This window comes from Rhinopithecus roxellana, chromosome 15, assembly GCF_007565055.1.
Source record: "Rhinopithecus roxellana isolate Shanxi Qingling chromosome 15, ASM756505v1, whole genome shotgun sequence".
Lineage (NCBI taxonomy): Eukaryota > Metazoa > Chordata > Mammalia > Primates > Cercopithecidae > Rhinopithecus > Rhinopithecus roxellana.
The window spans coordinates 125615287-125639066 of record NC_044563.1 but is presented as its reverse complement, the minus strand read 5'-3'; the positions used below and the strand labels follow the sequence as shown (position 1 = coordinate 125639066).

The 23780-nt window shown below is 40.6% G+C and overlaps 1 protein-coding gene across 6 annotated transcripts in view; it reads left to right on the top strand.

Annotated features, from left to right (window-relative positions):
• The window catches only part of TTC12 (tetratricopeptide repeat domain 12), a 51482-nt gene that overhangs the window by 4882 nt on the left and 22820 nt on the right, over positions 1-23780 (top strand). For 3 of the 6 annotated variants that reach the window (XM_030918348.1, XM_030918349.1, XM_010382373.2), the window contains 10 exons: positions 3967-4130; positions 4681-4702; positions 5295-5372; positions 6215-6336; positions 10601-10660; positions 15617-15688; positions 18534-18594; positions 19042-19230; positions 20389-20458; positions 21560-21648. In XM_030918348.1, coding sequence (XP_030774208.1) covers positions 3967-4130; positions 4681-4702; positions 5295-5372; positions 6215-6336; positions 10601-10660; positions 15617-15688; positions 18534-18594; positions 19042-19230; positions 20389-20458; positions 21560-21648 — 927 coding nt within the window. Of the gene's footprint in view, positions 1-3966; positions 4703-5249; positions 5373-6214; positions 6337-10600; positions 10661-15616; positions 15689-18533; positions 18595-19041; positions 19231-20388; positions 20459-21559; positions 21649-23780 lie in introns of those variants that run through there. The other 3 variants (XM_030918352.1, XM_030918350.1, XM_030918351.1) reach the window with 3 other exon arrangements.

The following is a 23780-nucleotide window of genomic DNA, read 5'->3' as shown; positions in this document are numbered from 1 at the left end:
AATGTCATATAGTGTTCTGGAGGGGCTCCTGGAATAGAAAAAGGACATTAGGGAGAAAAGCAATGAAATTAGAATAAAGTGTGGAGTTGAATCAATAAAAAAAGTTAATTAAAAGACATGAAAGAAGAACTAAATAAATGGAGACATATTTAATCATAGAAAGACTTATTTGTTAAAGATGTCGATTTTTAAAATATTCTATACAGTAAATGCAATTTAGATCAAAACTCCCAAAGTAGTATGTACTAAAATTCAGCAAGCTGATTCCAAAGTTTACATGGAAGAGCAAAGGACTAGCAAGAGCCAAGAAAACTGCAGGAAAAAAAAAAAAAAAAAAGGCAGGACAACTCTCCCTACCTGACGTTCAAGATTTATTATAAAGCCATGGTAATCAATGCATGGAGGTTTTGGTGCAGGAAAAGACAATCAGGGGAAAGGAATGAAGAGCCTGGAGCAGATTCGCACATATTACAGAGCTGATGAGACACATTGCTGGCAGGGACTTCTCAACAAATATTGCTCCTGCCCTACATGAAAGTCAACTCCAGGTGAATTACATACCTTAATGAGAAAAAGACTTTAAAACTTTTATAAGATACCATAAAATAGTATATTTATAACCTTACTGACACAAAAGGCCTACATTGTAAAGGAAACGATTGGTATATTTAACACATTAAAATTAAAAAGAAAATCTCTTCAACAAAATATTCCATAAAAACAAGTGAAAAGACAAAGCATACCCAAGGGGAAGATGCTTGGAAATACCTGTAACCAGTCCAGAATATACAGCTGATAAGGATAGGAGACAGGGGAATAGTGGGTGGGAGAGGGTGGTTCCCTGGCAAAGACCCCACCTTTGAGCCTGGAGATCTGCAGCCCTAAGTGGGAGCAGGCATTTCTGTTTTCGTGCCCAAAAAGTTGCCTTTTGGCTCGCCATGCTCCCCTATCCTGTGCCCATATAAACCCTGAACTGCAGGCTCCAGAAGCAGACAAGCAGGTGAGGAGATGAGGACACAAGCAGACAAATGGCAGAACGACACAGCAGAGCAAAGAGGAGGAATGTCTGAGCGCTGAGAGGAGTTTGGCTGGGAGCAGTCAGAGGGAAGTTTGGCCCCTGGATGGCCAAGCTCCAGGGGAAGATCATCTTTCCATTCCATCCCCCCTTCCAGTTCCCCATCCATCCTGCTGAAAGCCACCTCCACCACTCAGTAAAACCCCACATTCATCCTTCAAGCCTGTGTGTGACCCGGTTCTTCCGGGGACGCTGGGCAAGAGCTCAGGATACAAAAAGCTGTCACTTCCCTCTGCCCTTGTGAAAAGGCAGAGGATCCGTCGAGCTGGTTAACACTCAAGTCGTCCACAGATGGCAGGGCTAAAAGGACACACTGTAACACGCTCCCGGTTGGGCTCCTGCACTTGTCCGTCTACATTCTCCTCCTCCCCTCAGGGGTTTGAGCAGTGGTGGTGACTGAACAGGCAAGCCACACCCCTGTCGCATGTCCTTCGAGGGGGATCAGAGAACTCCCCTGTTTCACAATCAAATCAACCAGGCATGGTGGTGTGTGCCTGTAGTCTTAGCTACTCAGGAGGCTGAAGCAGGAGTATTGCTTGAGCCCAGGAGTTCAAATCTGGCGTGGACAACATAGCCAGACTGTCTCTTAAAAAAAGAAATTTTTTTTTGAAAAGAAATTATGTTAACTAATAAGAAAGAGACAATGACCCAATAGAAAATTAGCCAAGGATAGGCTCTTCATAGAAATCCAAATGGCTGCAAATCAGTAAGAGGATGCTCAATTCCAATCACATTCAGCAAAATGCAAATTAAACCATTAATGAGATACCATTCCCATTCATTACATTGACAACAATTAAAAAGTTTAACCTAGCAAGTGATGACAAGAATGTAGAAGAATGGGAACTCCCTCTTGTACACTTTTGTAGGAGTAAAAATTGGTACAGCCACATCCTGAAGGATTTGTAACATACGTGCACAGGGAAATATGTAAATAAAGGTATTCAATTCAGCATTTATTTACTTTAGAAAAAACTAAAATTAAAAACCACCTGGCTATCAAGAGAATGGAGTAACTATGGTATATATAATTGTTTAAATGAATCAACTGGAACCATATGTATCAAGAACAGATCTCTAAAGCATCTTAAGAGAAAAAAGTGAGTTGCAAACGAATGCACATTTTATACAACTATTTTTAAAAATTGTTTAAATATTACATACACAAATATTCTGATAGATTGCAAGAATGGTTACAAATTATTTTCTTCCCATCAAGGGTGGAGCCTATTTCTCTACCCCTTGAATCTGGGTTGGCCATGTGTCTCACTTTGACCAAAAAGATGTTTGCAAACATGACACAAACTGAGGCTTGAAAAGTGCATGTGAATTGGGGCTTGCACTCATGCCACTCATGAGAAGGTAAGAGACACTTCCCCTCATTGCTCGCATTTCTCAAGCCAGCAGCCAGCGGACTTTCTAAAGCAGAGCCACTTGGATGACTGACAGTTGACCATGGATATGTGTGTGAGTCCATCTGAAACTGGAAGAACTGGCCAGCTGAATCCAGCTCAAATTGTTGACTTAGAGAATTGTAAACTAAGCCACAAAAATGGTGGTTTGTTTCAGACCACTAAGTTTTGATGTGGTGTGTGATGCAGCAAAATCTAAATGATACAAATACTAAGCATTAAAACATGCTGGAGAAAAGATACCATTAACTTATAAATGGCATAGAAACAAAAATGTTATATTACTTTCTGTATGCTTGAAATATTGTACAATTAAAAAATTTCAAATTTCCTTGAAGAGTCAGTGGGAAATGAAGAAATTGGAACAGGAAAATGTCTTTAAGAAGTTTCATTGTGAAAGGGAGGAGACAGCATTAGGAGAGATTTAAAGTACATAAATACATTTGGGAAGAAGCTGATCGAATGGAATAGGTTGAAAATATTGTGCAACAGGGTTATTAATTGGTGATGCAGTGTTCCTGATTATGCAAAACATGACGATGGAATCTTGGGCCCAGGATGAGGGACTAACCTCACTGAAGAATGGGCACTTTTTCCTGATAGGAAGGAAGGATAGATGTAGGCATAGCAGTTTTGTAGTTTTAGTGGCAGGAAGTTGATGGCATCTTTGTCCTCTCTGAATTGGTAAGTAAGGTCATCCTTTTGAGATGGTCAGGTTCAGGTTGCAAACTGTTAAAAGTCATTGGGGGAATGATAGGATATCTTGCCTAGGATAACAAGGATTGCTGGGGATCACTGAAGGTCCAGTTGAGTTTAGACCAGTCCCCCAGGCATCTATCTGTCTCCCTCAGTACTTAGCATTCCTAATACAGACTGAGAGAATTGGGTAATTGGAATCATGTAGAGCTGGAATTTTGTCTGTTAGGTGGGATAGTGGGGTAAGGGAGTTGAGTATGTGGGCAGGATGACTGCCGAGTGATTGACCATGGAATCTAAGCTGGATAGGCAGTAAAGTGAAGACAGGTGAGGATAGGGTTAAGGGCTGTTGTTTTGTGATTTCGGAGCTGCCTATACTTACATGTTTGTCTCCCACACAAGTTCATAAACTCTTCAAAAAAGGATCTTTTTTTATTCATCGTTATCTATAACATCAACATAATATCTAATAATGAGCTCTCCATAAATTATTGTTGAATTGAATAATGGCTTAAAACTCTGTTCCTTAAAGCTAATAGCTACCCTCACCTGCAACTTTTTCTAGGCAAAATATATATATATATATATATATATGTGTGTGTGTGTGTGTGTATATATATATGTTAACTTTTTCTCATTGGTTCTGCTTGCTCTATTTTGCTTTTGATTGTGCTATTTTTTTTCTTTAAGATTTTTCCCATACATTTTATGCACCATCCATTCTCGTGAATAGAGTCTTTTGAATATCTTGTTTGATTAAGTCACATCTGATTTCTTCTCTAGCCAATTTAATTCAGGAGATGAATTCTGATGACCCAGTTGTGCAACAGAACGCTGTCCTGGAGACAGAAAAGAGACTACTGCTTATGGAGGAAGACCAGGAGGAGGATGAATGCAGGACCACCTTGAATAAGACTGTGATCAGTCCTCCAGAAACTGCTGTGAAGGTTTCTTTTTCTATTGAGAAGTTATATAAGTACAGACAGTGAGAAGACCTACACCAAGGCAGTAGTTTCATCTCAAACTGTCCAGCGAGGCTGAAATGGTCTTTTGTTTCTTAGATTCATTAGATTTATTTTTTATAAGAAAGTATAAAATTTGATTTTTTTCCTTTGATCTTTCTGGGTTATCTTTAAACAACCCTTTGGATCTATTTTAATGAAAACTTCACCTCTCCACCCCCTGAGCTTGTGTGATATATTTAAGCTGTACTTTTAAGGTAATGTATTCTAACTCATTTCCAACTCATAAGCCACAGCTGAGGTCTCTTGACCTGGGCAGCCTTATTTTGCAGACTCGGTCCCATAGCAATTGTGCCCATAATCAGATCTCCTGATTTAAAGCAAGCCCCCTGAATTCTGATCTCTTCAGTTTTGATGGTTAAAGGAAATGACCTCTTGTTTGTAATTGATTTGCCTTCTTGGTTTATATGCATATAAATTAGAGAGTAGTTTTTGAAATTTGTTTCTTTGTTTTTATGATAACCTACATCTACAGAGTGCCGAAGAAGTAAACTCAGGTAAGGATAGCATCTCTCTTCCCAATTTTTATTCTTTATATAGGACCAGTTTTGATTGAGTGTAGCTCCCAGACCTTTAAATTACTGCCTCTGGGCTTACAAACAACCTGTGAACAAAAACCTGCTGATCATCCCATTCTGTTACTAGTGGTCAGCGGGAACGTCCCTGAGAGGTTTTTCTCTAGTTTCTGTTGGTCAACCTTTGGTAAACTCAATTCATTTATTCTGTATCATCCAGTTTACCCTGTTCAAGGGATCCAGATAGTTTCTCTGTTGCTCAGCTCAGAAGCTCATTATGCTAAACAGAACAAAAAAATCTGTCTTCAAAGAAAAACTCTTTTAAAAGACATAATTCAAATTTGAAGCACAGTCATAGCCATCATGTATAATAATAAAGCACACAGATTACCATTTAATGTCAAATTAAGAAAATGTCATTTTAGTTGCCTCAGAATTGTGTGTGTGCGTGTGTGTGTGCCTGTGTGCATATGCATACGTGTGACTCTAAAGTAACTCTTCCGAATGTGAGCTAAATAACTGATTATAGTATTTGGATTTTTCTTTTTAATATCTGAAATTACCCTGCTGTCAGAGGCCTTCTTGGCATCTGTGGAGAAGGATGCAAAGGAACGAGCCAAGAGAAGAAGGGAAAACAAAGTCTTAGCAGATGGTAATTGTCAGTCCTTACTTTTCAATGGTGGGATGATTTGTGCTAGAAAGAGCAGACAAAAGCCTATATGCTGACATTTGAGGACATCTAGATTCCCACTGGTGAGGTTTGTGATGGGCTCGAGGCAATGGGACTTGGCCAGAAGGAAATCATTGGTAGTCTCTTCTCTGTTCCTGCTGCAACAAGCAGGGGGTAGGATATACCTACCTCCAGTGAAACCTCTTGCTAAAGCATCCCTGTGCACTTAGCAGAGCCAAATGAATCATACTAAACAGTGCTCAGGAAGCAGTGGGGGGTGAGAGTGAGCTGCCACTGGCTAGCCTAAGGCAGAGATGAAGAAGTGGAAAAGAAGAATAAAACAGCTGTGAGAAAAGAGAGGAGAAATCAAGGAAAAGGAAGGGATGGGATTGTGTATGTTGTGGGGAGATATATATATGATAGAAGAATGTTTTCAATTTATTTTATACCACCCAGGGCTGTGTGTGCTGCAGGTCTGAATGATTCCATATTTGTTGGGAAAATTAATTATTTGACCCTCTTTATGAGACACTGAATGCACAGATTTGGTCTCTGTGGCAAGCTTAGTATGGTTCTGAGCCTCGGTGCAGAAACGTTTACTTTTTCTGAGAATCTACTTAGAAGACATGGGTGGATTTGGAGGAAAAAAATATACTTGAAGAAGCTGGTCCTGAAATATCTGCAGAGAAAAACAAGTGTCGAGTCCCTTTAGGATCAATAGAAGTGAAGACCTTCAAAGTAGAATTGGAAAATCGGGGGAATAAAGTCTGAGAGATTTTCTGATGTGTGGTGAGAGCTCACCTGTGTGACTTATATTCCCATAGCCCTAAAAGAAAAAGGGAATGAAGCATTTGCTGAAGGCAATTATGAAACAGCTATCCTGCACTATAGTGAGGGTTTGGAGAAACTGAAGGACGTGAAAGTGCTGTACACCAACCGAGCCCAGGTCAGTGAGGCGAGGATGTGTCCATGCAGCTTTCTCAGGGAATAGTTGCCACCAAACCTGGGAAAACAAAGATGAGACTAGATGTTGGGCTGGGAAATGTTTATAACAACTGGCTCTTGTTTTGGGTGTGGGGGGAGCTGACTTATACATAGCATTTACCAGTTTCCATGATGCAAATATTCTCACCATGATCTAATTTGAAATCACTGCAGGAGGACTTGGGAAGAATTGCCCATTATCAGCTGTCTCCATAGTATAAGTCAATTCCATCATATCACTGATGGTGACCATGCACTTGTCCCTGTGGATAAAGGAGAAAACTAGTGGAATGAAATGACCTGTAGGACCTTAGAATTCTGCTACCAACAGATTTCTTCAGCCTCTTTTTTTGGTACTAGTCTTAACTCCTAGGGGATGCCCTCCTATTAGTTTCTCATTCGTTGTATCAGTCTCTCTTTAAGATTCTGCGACAGGGTTAAAGTGGATAGCCAGTGGTCCTAGAACCAATTTCTTGGAAATTTTGGGTTTCTTCAAGTTTTTATACCTTAGTATGTGTCACAAATAAGCTCAGTTTCCTGGAACACCAGGTGAAAACCACCCAGATGTTTATTTACCACTTAATGAAGGGATAGGCTGATAGCTCTCAACTGAAACAAAACCATCACCTGTGACTTTGTGTTTGAAAAGTAGTTTAGTTTCTGTGTGGTAGAGTTCTCTGCTAGACAGGCCTGAAAATTTGGCAGATTCATGGACATGATTACCCCATGGTCAGAATATGTCAGCAGGACCTGTGTGAGGTGGACTTGATGCCTTGTCATTTGCAAGAGGGAGAGGCTGCAGCAGAGTCCTCATCAGCTCCAATTTCCCTAACTCGAGATTAAGAATGTCTGGCTCTGGGATGTTGAGGAAGAGGATTGGAAGCAAGAAACAGGACATTCAGAGGCCAAAATGTCTGGGGAATGATAGTGACTTAATGATAAATAAATCCAAGCAGTATAATCTCACTAGTTTAGCAATTTGGATAAGTTAGACTAGAGTTGAAATGTCACTTAAACTATCCCAATTTTGGAGAAAACTAGTTATAAGGAAGTGAATCTGTAAAAAAGATGGCCAGAGGTTGATTTAACAGTACATTGCATTACTCGAACAAGATTATAAACTTTTTGAGGGCAAAAACTGCCATATACTTTTTCCCTTAATGCTTTATTTATAGCAGATGTTCAATAAATCCTTTTTTAGTTACATAACATTGGAAGCACAATAAGTCCAATTAAGGGAGTTAAGTTTCTGTTGACAATTCAGAAGCATCGCTTAAATGCAAGCAATTAATAGAATAATTATAGTTCCTTCTTATTTATTACCAAATTTGGTCTCTGAAAACATCTGCCTACTGATGCTTGTTCAGTTGTGTTACTCTGAAGTTATTTGAAAGCAATAAAATTGAATTGCTTTAAAAAAGTTATGTAATTCAGACATATCTAATTCAGACTGTCTATACTCTGATTCATCTGAATTAGTTATATTTTCACTGCAGTCATTTTTAAGCAGCACTTTGATTAGTTCTGAAGAATCACATTAAGAATGAATGTCGATAAATACAAGGAAATGTAATGAAAAGGTTTGAGGGAGTGATTCCTCCCAGCGTTCCCAAGGAGAAAACTTCTGCAGAGACAAAAAAATGGAAAAGGTACTCCCTGGTGTTACAAACTGTTTGAACCATTGACTGTTTTTAAAATGCTTCCCCTGTATGCATGCAGTGTTAGAAAACACTTAATAGGGACCCTGTAAATTTTGTCTTGCTGGAGAGAAAACCTAACCTTTCATTGCTTTGTTTTTCTCCTGGAGTTAATGTTATGATCAATAGATTGCCGGTATAATTTAGATAAATCTGGAGTTTAATTGCTATTTGGAAAAAGCAGTTCTTTTTTAAAATGTGCAAAAGCAAAAGAGATTGAGGAAGTTATAGGGTGTTTAATCCAAGCCTTAAGAGAGAAAGAAAAAAAAAAGTAAAAGGCCATGTAGAGAAATCGTTGCAACCCATGAAGACTTCTTCAGAGTCTGCGTGTATCCTGAATAATAGTGCCATGAAATCATGGCCACAGCTGTCTAGAATGATGCCAGCTTCCTCCTCACATCCCCTAATTTTCAAATGAAACCTGAGACCCTGGAGGAAAGGATGATGCTTTACAGAACAGATAGCTCAAAGAGTCATCTTCTCTAATTGCTACAGAACGTGAGTTAATGAAAGCACCACTTGCAGCTTCCTTGCTGTGGGAGCCAAGAACGGCATGATTTCAATTCATTTGCTGGCTGTTGCCTGCTCTCGTCTCGCTTGGATTGGATACTTAGATTACCTGTGGGTTGCAACATTAACCCTACAATTGGCTTGTCCGTGCAAATATCTCATCAGGTTTGTTGTTAAGAGTGTTGCAATGCCCTGGTACAGTTTTGATCATGGACAATCCTACGTGTAGTACTGGCTTTATTATTGGTGACTGATGGAACCCTGGAAAAGCCACTGCTCCTGGTGCTTGGCTATCCTTTCGTACAAATGGGATGATCAGTGCTGCCTCTCAGGGAGCTTTCCAGAAGAAGAGTGCTTCAAGGCTACTTCATGCAATTTGATAAGACTTTATTGACCACTTACTGTGTCCAGTAATTAATAGAGAGGTTATAGTAGCCGTTGTGCTTGTTTATAAATAGTCTTTCATTTGTTTATATTCCTCTAGTTCTTGGAAACATTAAACTAAGTTCTCAATCAGTTCAGTTTGAATGGATCACAGAATTCTGAGTCAATTCTTGATTTTCAAGATTTTCCCCAATTCTAAGGGATTCTAAAAGAGTGCCCCAGGCATTTGATACTAAGGGTTCATGGTGATGCTCTGACTCTCATATGTCATTCTACTTCTTTCATGTTTTTTCTGCTGTGCTCCAGAGGACAGAAGCAGAGCTTTTTTATTATCTTCTGATAACAGCATTATTGAGATATAATTCACATACCATACAGTTCACCCTTTTATAGTACACAATTTAATGGGATTTTAGTATAATCACAGAGTTGTGCGACCATCACAATTTTTGAACATTTCATCATCATCCCCCAAAAAACTCCATCTTTACCTGTCAACTCCCCCAGTCCTCCCATTGCTACTCTCAGCCCGAGATAATCACCAATCTACTTTTTGTCTCTATACCTTTGTCTGTTCTGGACATTTTATATAAATGAAATCATACATTTGTCCTTTTGTGACTGGCTTCTTTCATTTATCATAATGTTTTTAAGATTCATCCATGTTACGGTATGTATCAACTCTTCATTTCTTTTTATTGCTGAATAATTTTCCATTGTATGGATATACCATATTTTATGTATCCCTTCATCACTGATGGACATTTGGATTGTTGCCTTTTGACTATCATGAATAATTCTGCCATGAACATTCATGTCTAAGCATTTGTATGGATGTATGTTCATATTCTTCTTGGGTATATACCTAGGAGTAAAATTACTGGGTCATATGATAACATACTTAACCTTCTGAAGAACTTCCGGACTATCTTCCAGAGGGGCTGTGCCATTTTAATTCCCACCAGCAGTGTATGAGGGCTCTAATTATCTGTCTTTTTTATTCCCTTTATCATTTGGTGTTTTTCTGGAACATTCACAGCAGGGTAGACTCCAGAATCCAGCTCTTCCTTCTTGGATGTGGCTAGTGAGCTGGGTATTTTCTGTGTCCCTCTAGATCCTTCCCTGCTCTGTGCCCTGGAGGGCTGACCTGTGTGGACTGGCTCCTTGGCTTCCCAGCCTTTTAGCCTCCATTTGCATTCAGCCAATAAAATAAGAAGGAAGGAGGAAAAGTGAGATTGGGTATTAGTCTCCTGGCCTTTGGCTTTAGTGAAGGCCTCAGCTCATGTCAGGCAGTTATTTTCGTAGAGCTATCCTCTCCCATTGTGTTCATTGCTCCCTCCTTCTGCCCCTTCCATTACAGCAGTGGTAATGGCTGTCCACTGTTGCTAGCTCTGAGATTCTGTAGCATCCCTTGTCAGGTTTCCTAAGCCCTGCCTTCATCGTGGAAGAGGTCCCTGTATTCAACTCTCAGTTGCCCAGTGTAAGTGTGCCATCTCTTTCCTGGCAGGACCATGACTGATCCAGGTAGGGGATAGTTCTCGCTGACATTCTACTGTTCGAATGTTCTTTCTGCATGAACTGAAAACTGCCTGATGCAGAGTTGTGTGTGAATATCAGCTGTTGGTTTCATTACAGGCTTATATGAAACTTAAGAACTATGAGAAGGCACTGGTGGATTGTGAATGGGCTCTCAAGGTAAGAGAGTATTTCTTTTCCCCCATGATGGTATTGGGCTGAAGTAGATAGAAGGCAGCTCCCAATGTATCAAGATAGGAAAGGGTATAACCTCTGTAGCCAGAGCTTCAGTTTCCTCATCTGTAGAATGGGATAGAATAGAATTGGATAGAATAGAATTGTTAGGAGGGTCATGACAATGCACAGAAAGTGCCTAGTTCCTAGAAAGCAATCCAGGGAGCTGCTGCTATTGAATTTTCAGTGTCTTATGTTACTATAGCTCCTTCTTTACTATTGTGTTATCAGACACTTTGTTCTATGTGCTAGTGGAAATGCCTCCTTCTCTCTTCCGGAGCCAGCCATTGGAGCTGATTTCTGCAATGCTGCAATGCTGTTCTTCCCTGTCAGTTTGTGTTTTTTCCCTCCAGCCCTCATAATTTGGAAATATAACATCCTCTATTTGTAGAGGAATAATCAGAAGAAAGAATTCCTATTTTTCAACTTTAGTCAGGCCTTGGGCAGATAAAATAATTCTACGCATGGCATTTCCTCTGAAATCTGCCAGAATAGATGGTGAAAAATGCATAGACATAAAGACTGTTGGTGGAAATGTTAAGAGTTACTAAAATAACACAATCACTTTTTAGGGACATGACCAAATATTTAAGTAACCCTTAATCCACATTCACCTGAATTACTCTGTCACGGGGGTTTTAACTAAGTAACCAAAACTAGTGCTTTTCAGACTTCTGCACTTGCTGCTAACAGCAGAGGAGAATGGACATGAGCCCCTTGAGAGGGACTAGAAGCAGAAAGCATGAAATTTCTTTTAAGATGTGTGTTTTACCTTAAAAACCTTGTTAATTTTGCACAGCACTTGATGAAAGTTATCTGTTTGTTTTGATGTAACAGCATTATTTTAATAACTTAGAATCAAGTAAAATTGAGGTGCCAGGAGAATGTACCAAGTTTATCCTGTGGCTTCAATTCTTGGGTATAGCGCAGCTACCCTAGCCTAATGAGTATGTCCCAAAACAAGAGGACACTTTCCTAGCAGCATACTGGCCATATCTGCTTTATTTCTTATTGAGAGGGTAAGCAGTGGAAACCGGGATGAATGAGAAAGTCACCTCTGCTTATAATCATTCATAAAACACTAGGGATCCTCTTAACACTGACATCTGGAGTGTCCAATTTCTTTATCCCTTAGAAGATACAATGTGTGGCAAATTTTGTTCCATTGCATGGGTGTAGTCTTTAAGTTATAAGAGTTGGGGCCGAAGCTGATGACATCAAGCTCTTCACAGCTCCATCATAGGTCCACTAACCTGCTTTGTCACCTTGCTTGATAATGATTTCTTTTTCTGCCATTATTCTGCAGGAGAAGAGAGAGGCAAGGATGTTTTCCTTGGTTTTTCCAGTAATAACAGCAAACAACATCATTTGCTGCGTGCTCACAAAATTCTATTCTGTTCTGTTCAGTGTCACTATTTTCTCTATTTTTCTGACGAGGAAATCAAGCTTCAGTAATTAAGTACCCTGTGCAGGATCATGAAGCTAGTGTCTGTCTAACTCTAAGCCCATGCTCTTAACCTCTATAGAGGGCCTCTCCACTGCAACTTTGAACCCCATAATCCCTGGGTGTGGATGTCTTTCCCTTCTGTGGAAGAAACATGATCTCCTCACAGGTTCATCAAGAGTATCTTTTCTGATCTGAAAAAGGCGAAAGGGGCAGACATACCATCATGCTGATTCAGGATAACACACTGGCCTGTTCCCAAATGTTAATTGAAGTACAATGTAATTAACAGTGAAACCGAGGCCAAGCGGGCCCAATGGAGCTGACATTAAAAAACGCTGACACTCAGCAGCCAATCTTGTTAAATGCCCAGCGAGGCTCTCAGTTGAAGAGGTTTGGGTAAACACTTGGAGAGATGAGAAAAAAAAATGAACAAAGAGTTCTAAAAACTGATAATGATTTGTTTTATGTTGCAGCTGTGAATTTAAAACTTTTGCTGTCTTTAAAATTAATGTATCAATAGCGAATGTCACTGGCACTCTGTTACTAATAGTGTTAGTACTTTCATGCCAATTTAATCTTTTTTGACACTTTTAAATCAGTAGAGACAAGCTTATGTGATGATATTTCAAGACTGATGTTTCTTCTCAAGGAAGATAAGGCAGCAAAGCTGGTTTCAATTAGGACCAGAATCATTTCTTTCTCAGCAGAACACTTCTTGCACAATGAAATACGTCTTCCTCTGAAGGCAGGATTCCTTTAAAGGGAAGCTGGGGTTCACCCAAGAACATTCTCGTGAGGGTTGATACATGGTCAAAGGAGAATGGGTCTATTAGTGAGAAAAATCCATTAGCAGCCTTTTACAACATTGTCTTAGGAAGGCAAATTCCGCACTTCACGGTGACACACGATAGGTCGGGGACAAGGCTTTAATGCTTGGGGCTCGCTTTCCCCCACCTGCCGTAACCCCGGTGCTCTGCCAGTGAATGTACTGTGAGTATTTGGCTTTCATGAGCTGAAGTGCTAGAGTTTCCTCTTTTCTCTTTGACCATCCCTTTCCTGCTTCCTCAATGTTATCCTTTGTGAATTCATGAGGGGTCACCCCTCTGCTCCCTGTCTTTTGTCTCTGTACAGTTACTCCTTGACAGCTCTCTTCTCATGGGCTCAACTCTCATCTCTGCAAATGGCTCTCAGACCTACTTCCCCAGTCTCCCCTTCCCCAGCTCCAGGGCTGCATGTCAGCTGCCTCTGCAGGTGCCTTTTGATAGTCTTGATGTCATCTGAAACTCAGTATGTCTAGAAGCCAACTCTTCATCTTCTCACTCAGCCTTTCCCACTCCCTGCCCTAGCTGACCTCTTTCTGTTAGTGACACACCACGTCTTTCAGGTATCTAGGCCCCTGGTTTTGACTTCACATCCTCCATCACCCTTATCACTGATAGTTAGTTGATGCCGGTCAGACCTTTCTTTGACATAGCTCTGGCATCTGCACTTCCTTTGCCTCCCACTGTCACCAGGACTTCAGACATGAACCGTTGTTCTCAGTGATTGTTCTGCTGTCCTTACTCATCTCTCATTGTTCAGGCCACCATACCTCTTGTTCAGCCTTTCCCTCCTCTGATCACATCTCCATGCCACCTTCCTACCAGCTTACCTCCACACTGCCATTGGTGACTCACCCTCCTCCAGTGTGGCTCAAGATGGGATCTTCTCTCCACCCAGCACCTGCCCCTCAATCCCGGCTGGACTGTCCCCAAAGCCGCCTGTACTCTCCTCCCTCAAGTTCTTGCCCAGCCCACTCTCCCTCCATCCTCCTCTCTTCACCTCTACGTGTCACTAAGACTCAGCCCAGATCCCTCCACCTTTGCATACCCTTTTAAAGACTGCATTTTAAAGCATATTTTCTTCCACTGATTTTTTTCAGTAGCATTTTCTATAGCATTTATATGCTCTTTTCTGTAGCACCTTTCTGAAGGAGATTTGGTGTCATTTTTAAACCCTTGAGAGTTTAATGGCCAAATTTCAAATTCCAGCTCTTCCACTTGTTATCTGTGTGACCTTGGGCCTCTCCAACCCCTAGTTTTCACATCTGTAAAATAGGGATAATAACTGTGTCTGCTTCATAGAGTTGTTTGAAAGCTTCTGTGAGATCATCCATATGAACTATAAAGCTTAGTGCCTGGCACATGGTTTGGGCTGAACAATCATGCACATTTATTTTTATTATGACTTCCATTCCCTTAGCGGTGAATTGGGAAATGGTATACACAAGCGTGTATCTCTAAAAGCTTCTCCAACAATTATTGTTCTCTCTTTTATTATTACTGTTATTCTTCTCTCTTTTATTATTACTGCTCTCTTTTATTAAATTTAGATTTTCTCTTTTGCTCTGAAATGAATTGGTGCTGATATACCTGCAGCAATAGCAGCTAATACTCTGTTACCCAGAGCCACACCAAGTGTTTTACGTAATTTCTTTCTCACAACAACCTGAGAGAGATACTATTATTGTCTTCATTTTCCAGGTGAGGAAAATGAGTGTCAGAAAAGTTAGGCAGCCTGGCCAACAACATGCCACTTCTGCTGAGTAGCAGAACAAGGATCCACCCAGGATATTTTGGACTCCTGAGCTTGAACTCTTAACCTCTTCATATCTAAACCTTTGAAGGGCATCTGATTTGGCACAATGTCTTACATATAAGAGAAGTTCAATCAATGTTCATTAACTGGATGTCTTAGATTTTAGTGTATGTCTCTGTCAAATCATTCCCTGTGGAGCTATAATGACTAGGGTCAGGCAGGTGCAGGGCCCCCTGTGTAAATGGTCTAGTTTCAGCCATAAGTTTCAATCCTGCCTTTTGAAGGGGACATCCCTACTAATCTTAAGTAATATGAACAGAAGGTCCCAGTACATATGTTGTGGTTTATTTGGGAGGAGGGACTTCCCAGGCCCACTAAGATGTAATGGTAACCTCAGCTATTTTCTTAGAGTAAGTTCTCTTCTAGTAAACCAGTGACTCTCAAACTTAGCTGCACGTTTACCTCACCTAGAGAGCTTAAAAACTTATTGATGCCTGGGTCTTATCCCAGAGTATAATGTAATTGATGTGGGGTGCAGGGCCGGCAGGACTTTCACAAGCATCCTGGATGATTCTAATGTTCTGCCAGTGTTAAGAGCTCTTCTAAACTGAGGGTTTGCTTCCTGATTGCATCTCATTAAATGGAAATGAAAAGTGGCAGGTATCATTAATTAATTTGGTGAAGAGCTTGCTGCTGCACCCAGGCTCCTTGCAGACATCAATTAGTTTGGTCACAAATGCACAGAAAAGTTTTGTCAATTCTGGTAGTTGCCCTGAGAATCAAAGCTTTGCCTTAACTCTTTTAGCTGTGTAGTGAGGGTAGTGGCAAATGACTTCACATCTTCTAAAACTTCTGATCAGTCATTCTCTTTTATGCAGTGTGATGAAAAATGCACAAAAGCATATTTTCACATGGGAAAAGCCAACCTGGCCCTGAAGAACTACAGTGTGGTAAGTTCTTAGAGGAATGTAATTGACATGTTTGATCACAGACTGATGCTCCCAATTGTGCTAGAGGAGAACCATGATTCTCCAAGCTGATTAGGTATCAATCCATCCTTCAGTATTTTCCAAGGTAAAGCTCACTATTCTAGTGGGTGTGAAGTGATATGTCATTGTGGTATTTATCTGCATTTTTTTGGTGACTAATGATGTTGATGATCTTTTCATGTGCTTATTGGCCATTTATATATTTTCTTTGGAGAAATGTCTTTTTTTTATAATGAGATGTAAATGTCATTTATATATTCTGAATACAAGTTTCTTATCAGATACATGATTTCCAAATATTTTCTTCCACTCCTTGTATTACCTTTTCATTTTCTTGATGATGTTCTTTGTAGCACAAAAATGTTTAAGTTTGATAAAGCCTCAATTACCTATTTTTTCTTTAGTTGCTTGTGATTTTGGTGTTATATCTAAGAAATGATCATCTAATCCAAGGTCAGGAAGATGTATACCTACATTTTCTTCTGAAAGTTTTATGGCTTAGCTCTTAAATTTAGCTATCTCTAATCCATTTTGAGTTCATTTTTTGTATGATGTGAGGTTGGGGTTCAACTTCACTCTTTTTCATGTAGATGTCTACTTGTCCCAGAACCATTTGTTAAAGAGACTATTCTTTCCCCACTGAGTGATTTTGGCACCCTTGTCAAAAATCAATTGACCATAAATATATGGGTTTATTTTTGGTCTTCCAGTTTTATTCCATAGATCTACATGTCTGCCCTTGTGTCAGTACCACAGTGTCTTCATTTTTGTAGCTTTGTATTAAGTTGAGAAGTGAGAGTCCTTCAACTTGGTTCCTTTACTTTTTCAAGATTGTTTTAGCTATTCTGGTGCTCTTGAATTTCTATATGAACTTCAAGATTATTGTGTCGATTTTTGCAAAGAAACCGGATGGAATTTTGATGGGTATTACATGAATTCATAAGTCAATTTGGCAAGTCCTGCTATCTAAACAATATTAAGTCTTCCTATCCATGAACATAGGATGTCTTTCCATTTATAAGATATGTCTTTAAAATAAATTGCTTCATATGATACATTTTTTAAAAGTTTGTTGGATTTTAATTGTAAATGTAATGCAGGCTTATTGTAATAAAGCTAAATAAAAGAAATATGAATAAAGAAAATGTTAATCTTTCCCTGTCCACCAATTTTTATTTACTCATTCAATTTATTCATTCAGCAGATATTTATTGCATGCTTTCTATGTGTCAGGCACTGTTAATACAGGCAATAAAGAATACGTCAGTGAAACTAGACAAAGTCCTTGGCTTCATGGAACTCATGTTCTTGGGGTAAGGGTGACCAGGAGACAAAAAGCAATCAAATAGATTTGTAGTACGTTACATGTACTATGTTAGATAGTGGTATGTAGTACTGAGAAAGATAAATCAGGAAGCAGTAAAGATGAGACTGGTTTTATATAGAGTGGTAAGAAAAGGCTTTCTAAAGGAATGGAGGGAGTGAAGTGAGCAAACCATGTGGATATATAAGGGAATACATTCCTGGTGGAGGGATAGCTAGAATGGAGCCAGCAAGAGGAGAGCAACAGGAGATGAGGTCAAACTGGTGATAAGGGTGGTGAAGGGGCTGATCCTGTAGGGCCTTACAGGCTTTTCAAAGGACTTTGGCTTTTACTTTGAGTGATCTTCAAGTTTTTTGGAGGATTTTGAGTAAAGGAATTAAATGATCTGACTTATATTTTAAAGGATTACTCTGACTGCTAGACCGAGCATGTGTTTCGGCGTTGTAAGATAAGAACAGAGAACGAGTGATAAGGCTATTGCAATAAATATCCAAGCAAGAGGTGATGATAGGGACCAGGTTGGTAGTGATGGAGGTGGTAAGAAGTGATGGGATTTTGCATATTTACTGACAGTGAAGCCAACAAAAATTGTTGCTAGATTAGATCTAGGGTTGAAGAGAAGTTGGATACAGGGTCACTCTGATGTGTAGACTTCTGTTTCTGCGACACTGTTCTCTACTTTAATGTGCTATTTTTTCCTTCAGTTTGTTTCTTAGCTCTAGTCTTCTAGACGAACTTTGAACCTTCAAGATTATCTCAGAACTGTTTGTTTGTTTGTTTTGGGGTGTTTTTTTTTTCTGAGCTTTTTCTCTAGGTGACTGGTTAGATTATACTCTGGGCAGTTCTTATATTCCTGTGAGAAATACAGCACTAAGCCCAGGAATCCTATGAACTAGAATCTTCATTTTTCCAGTAACTTTCTATCTAGCAATTTCCTCAATGAGAAGCCCTCACTCTTGAGTTTTCCAGCTGACTCTTATGTGGCCAATAAATGGATCCCTTACTGGTTCTCTTCACAGCCTGTACATTTAACTAGGCAGTTCTCTTTTCCTATTCCCGAGTCTCTGTCAACATTGCCTCTAGTTTCATTTATTTCCTAACTCCCTACGGACATATCTGACAGCCTTCTGTTTTCTCTCAGTGCAAATATCATATCTAAGTTTTGCGTTTACTTTATGATTATTTCTATCCCAGACAGACATGATCCATAAGAATTTAAGACTGGATATTTTTCATCATGAGCATCTAACAACACTGTTTCTTTAAAATGAATTTTGAAATAATACCTGTTGCCCCCTAGAACTGGAGAAGCCTGAACAAAATGTCAAATGCACAGTGTGTTCCTGTGCCTGCCTCCTGCACTGGGAGCAGGAGGAGGCGTGGAGAAAATAATGAAGCAGCCAAGCCCAAGTGACACCCATTGTCTTTCTCATAATCACCTTTACCCCAACCACTCTTCAAGGTCTTGTTTCTTTTTTCTAGTCTAGAGAGTGTTATAAGAAGATCTTAGAAATAAACCCCAAGCTGCAAACCCAGGTGAAAGGTGAGCACGTTCCTGCTGAGACCCTTTGTCTGAACTCCCTCTGCCTCCTGCCTTAGAATGCCTTCCGTGCTTTCACTGCCCTTGGCCACGAGGCAGCAGCGGATCCGCTTTCCTGCACAGTTCAGTCTTCTGTGTTAACTGCCCCACTCTGCTCCTCTGCTTGCTGTAATCCCTTGCAAATATTAATATTTGCCTTCTTCATTTTCTACACCATCCTCCCTTAGACACTTTTAGATTCCCTTGAATCTCCAACAAGGTTTAAGATTCTGGTTGTAGATTTAGACTGTTTCTAAAATTTTCCTTGCTAAAGAAGAGTTTTAATTATTTTAATGCTTTATGCTTCTCAAACTCCCATCCTCAAAAGAAAGTAAAAAAAAAAGGTTACTTCTTGTGTGGTATTGTTGACTGTTAGGGTTTTGTTTTGCTTTTCCTTTCTTGTTTTTCTAGATTACCTGAATCAAGTAGATCTTCAGGAAAAAGCAGACCTTCAAGAAAAGGAAGCCCACGAACTGCTGGATTCGGGAAAGAACACAGCTGTGAACACCAAGAACCTCCTGGAGACCCTTTCCAAGCCTGACCAGATCCCCTTGTTCTATGCAGGGGGGATTGAGATTCTGACTGAAATGATAAAGGAGTGTAAGCCAGAGATGTGTGTGATCTCATGAGTGCTGTCAGTGTGAAGGGACGTGTTCAGAGGTCTGCCCTTAAGAATCCCTCCCTTTCTTCCACAAGTATTGATTGAGGATGTACTCTAATGTAGCTGCTAAAAGGGGTGCACAAGAATGTCCTCCCACCTCTGCTCCGTCCTCTCTACAGAGCAGTGCGTACACTCAGCACACATGTAATAAACATACACAACATAACACATACACATGGCACACACTCCATATATACTTACGTACACCACACATGCACTCAGCTTTCACTCACTTGAATATATCCTTATATTACACACACACCACGTACCACACACAGCACACTCACACCATAAGTACTCACATCAGTCCACATATCCTGTGCACATTCCACCCTCACATTTTCTCCACACACCCCATGCACATCCTGCATGTACTCCACATATACCCCCACAGACACCTCAAGCATCCCATACCACCTCGCACACTTTCCCTCCACTGTGGAGGAATGGAAGACAGAATTTTATAGGTTAAACTGTAAGGTTCACCCAGTTACACTAAATGGCTGCTTAGGATGTGAAAATGGTTTCAGAGCAAACATCAGCTCTCCTACTAATGAGGGTCATACTGTTCTCTTTTACTAGCTCTTGTAAACATTGTTACCAAGGCTTAAATAATCTCTATACTCAGTGACAGCATGTTGCTTGTACAAATAGATGGAGTGTCTGACTTCTCTTTAGTGTACAATGGAGGACACACAAATACTCCCTTTAGCAGTTTCTTGGAGATTATAAATTCCTCTCTAGAGCCTGGAAATAGCTGAACAAATGGATATGCTGGTACTTCCCATAGGTTAAGCAGCTCTGGGAAGCTCTTTAAAGATTACAGAATGATGAGCTGTGCAGATAGCCCTCGGGGCCACCCCAGCTCTGTTCTCCTCTAAACAGTCCCTCTGCCTGAGAGGCACTGAGGCCTCTGACACTGAGAGGTTGCTGACAATTGTATTTTTCAAAATGTAAAGTTTATTTGTTTCTGCCAAACCCTTCATGTGGGCACCGTGACATTCCATATTAGGTTTATTAGCAGGTGGCTGTGTCGCAGCTAGACACCAGCCAGCCAGTTTGGGAGTCTAAAGTGGTTTTCTCTGTATATGTTTCAGGCACAGAACAAACTTTATTCAGAATGCACAATGGATTTAGTATCATCAGTGACAACGAGGTCATAAGAAGGTAGGGATGTTCATAAAGACAGCCCAGCATCAAAGCAAGGGAAGAGAACCACTTATGAAATCAGACACGAGGCACATAGACAGTCACATTTCTGAACATTACCACCCTTCATCAGTAGTGGGGGGCTTTCCAGGAGTGCAAAGCTACTACACGAACATCTTTGAGTTCTGGCGTTTAAGCCACTGGAGTTACACTGCAGTTAACAATTGAAGCTGGGCACGGTGGCTCATGCCAGTAATCCTAGCACTTTGGGAGGTCAAGGCGGGCGGATCACTTGAGGTCAGGAGTTTGAGACCAGCCTGGCCAACATGGTGAAACCCCATCTCCACTAAAAATACAAAGATTAGCTGGGCATGGTGGCGGGCACCTGTAATCCCAGCTACTCGGGAGACTGAGCCACAAGGTCACTTGTGTCTGAGGGGTGGAGGTTGTAGTGAGCCGAGATCATGCTACTACACTCCAGCCTGAGTGATACAACCAGATTCAGTCTCAAAAAAAAAAAAAAAACAATTGAAGAGAAAGGAACAGCAGCACTTCCCAGGGCTCCTCTAAGCTCTTCAAAGTCAGAGAAATTATCATTCTTGCTGCTTTCCCACCAGTTTTTGCAAGGTTGTCATTTGTTCATTTCTTCTTTTGGAATTTGCTGATCATATCAAGAGTGATATAAATGTAAATGGCCCAATCCCATTTATAATTTCATCTGAAGAAAGACCTGTATGGTAGGAGGCAGTTTGCTAAAGTGACTGTATTTTAATTTCAGTTGTTCTGGTGTGCTTCCTGAGGCTTAGGATACCGGTGTGGGTTGGAGTCACCAGTACATGTCTGTGTGCTCAGCCACAGTTCATTGGTCCCAGTGCAGCCATCACCCATGGCACTGGCTTACTGTCTAGCCTCTGTACAGCCCAGGCTTCCTCAGTCTGCGTCCTTGGCCTGGGACTCATGGTTCCATGATTGATCCTGGTGACCCATGGCTCTGGATTATAAAACTATACTTTCTGAAACCTGCATTTGACGAATCTTGGGGTGAAATAAAACCAAATGGAACAGAAAATCAAGACTGATTTTCAGACTTTTAAGATAGCTCTCCTTTGTCCATTCTAGGTGTTTTTCCACAGCAGGAAAAGATGCAGTTGAAGAGACGGTCTGTGTATCTGTTCTCAAGCTCTGGCAAGCAGTGTGCTGCAGGAACGGTAAGCCTGGGTAATCACCACTGATCACCATTAATGCGCTGCGTTCAGGGGAGTCCGCTGCTGGGCTGACTGTCTTCCCCAAAGGCCAGGCCCTGGAGAGTTGATGTCTAGACTTCCCCACACACCCGCTCCCTGCAGGAAAGCTTATGGATCAAAAGCAAGGTAGACAGATGAGGGGTGAGGTCAGTGAAGGGAGGAGGTTGTGAGCATAATGAGTGGTCTCCTCTCTCCTCTCCTCCTGCTCTTCTGCTCTTTGCAGACTCGTGACTTCTGTTCGTGCACTGGCAATGAGGTAGATGGAGTTTTTCTTTTCTTGTCAGCCTAAAATATTGTTCATTTTTGCTAACCACAGTACCTTTCCAGCATCCTGAGATTTACAATTATCCCCGCCAGTATCTTCAGACACTAATTAGCGTCTAGTATTGGGATAGTAGAATGCCACGGGCATTTTATTTACTGGGCTAACTCTTAGGCTTTTTGCATATTTGCATCTTCCAGGGTTCATTATGTTTTTGTATAATCTTTCTTAATCTCTTTTGTAACTTCAATGTAAATACAAATTTTACTTACTTCTGTCATTTTTAAGAAGTGTGTTTCATAGGAAAAAGTTTGACCCTGGACAGAAACACTGAAAATGGGGATAATAATAGCTATGTCTCCTTTTCACAAGGCCACTGTAGGGAGCCAGCGATAGGGCTTGTGAATGCAGTTTGTATATTCTGAGATGTTAAGTAGGAGATAATACCTTTTTTTTTTTTTCTTTTTTAGTAGAGTAGAGGAATCAAGAACTTAAGAAATTAAGCTTTTAAAAATCTAGACAATCGGGGGGCCTATTTTCTGACAAGAATTAAGGGGAGTTATGCCCAGACTACTATCATCGTCAAGGTGACTTGCTACTCTGGGTAAGACCCTGCACCAGCTTAGGGAAGTGTTTTTGCAAACTCCCCTACAGGAGGGTGAGGAAGGCAGGACTTGGCGATGGTATGTCTACTCAGTGTGAACCTGACATAACAATCTATTTACTCTATTTCTATGAACCTATTTATCATTTCTGTGAACCTTACAGTTACATTTTTTTATCATCTGAAAAATATTTTCAGATACCTGTGATGTAAATGCTGTGTCTCAGGTCAATAAAATCTTGATATATCTAACTCAATAAATGCAAAGCAGTTTTTCAAAAGGGCAAGGGAATGCTTAAAAGTAAGGACATGAAAATATGTCAGTGATCTATTGTGGAGTGGGGAAGAGAAGCCAATTACAGGGTAGGATGTATAATATTTTACACATTATTTATATGAGAGGTGAATAATACCTCCTTTGGGGAGTGGGCTTACCTGGAGGGGTATCAACTAACTCTGTGTTGTTTGAATTATTTATATCAAGCTACTTTTCTAGTATAAGAAAAAAATATGGCCGGGCGCGGTGGCTCAAGCCTGTAATCCCAGCACTTTGGGAGGCCGAGACGGGCGGATCACGAGGTCAGGAGATTGAGACCATCCTGGCTAACACGGTGAAACCCCATCTCTGCTAAAAAAAAAAAAAAAAAAAAAAAATACAAAAAACTAGCCAGGCAAGGTGGCGGGCGCCTGTAGTCCCAGCTCCCCGGGAGGCTGAGGCAGGAGAATGGCGTGGACCTGGGAGGCGGAGCTTGCAGTGAGCTGAGATCTGGCCACTGCACTCCAGCCTGGGTGACAGAGTGAGACTCCGTCTCAAAAAAAAAAAAAAGAAAAGAAAAAATATATAATCAACAAGAACCTTTCCATTTCAGAAATCAGTAGATCCTATCTTACATGGACAAGAGTAATTATAGGTGAAGTGTGGGATTGAGATGTAATGTTTTTAACGAAAACATGGTTTGATATGTGGGCTACACAGAGGATCCTGCAGTCCTGTTACTCCGGCTCTTTCAGGGCTAGAAAAGACCTGGTGTGTGTTTTCTGGATGCTGTGTGCTGTGTGTAAATGGGCAATTAGCACAGGAGGGGAGAGAGCCTAGGGTAATGAGGTCCAAGTGATGGGGCCCACCCCTTTGAGATCCAGTTTGCTCTGTTTCACAGCTTAGCCTCATACTGCAGTCTGTACCCTGCAGTTTCAAACAAATTCATGTACCTGGTCAGAAAATGAAGCAGA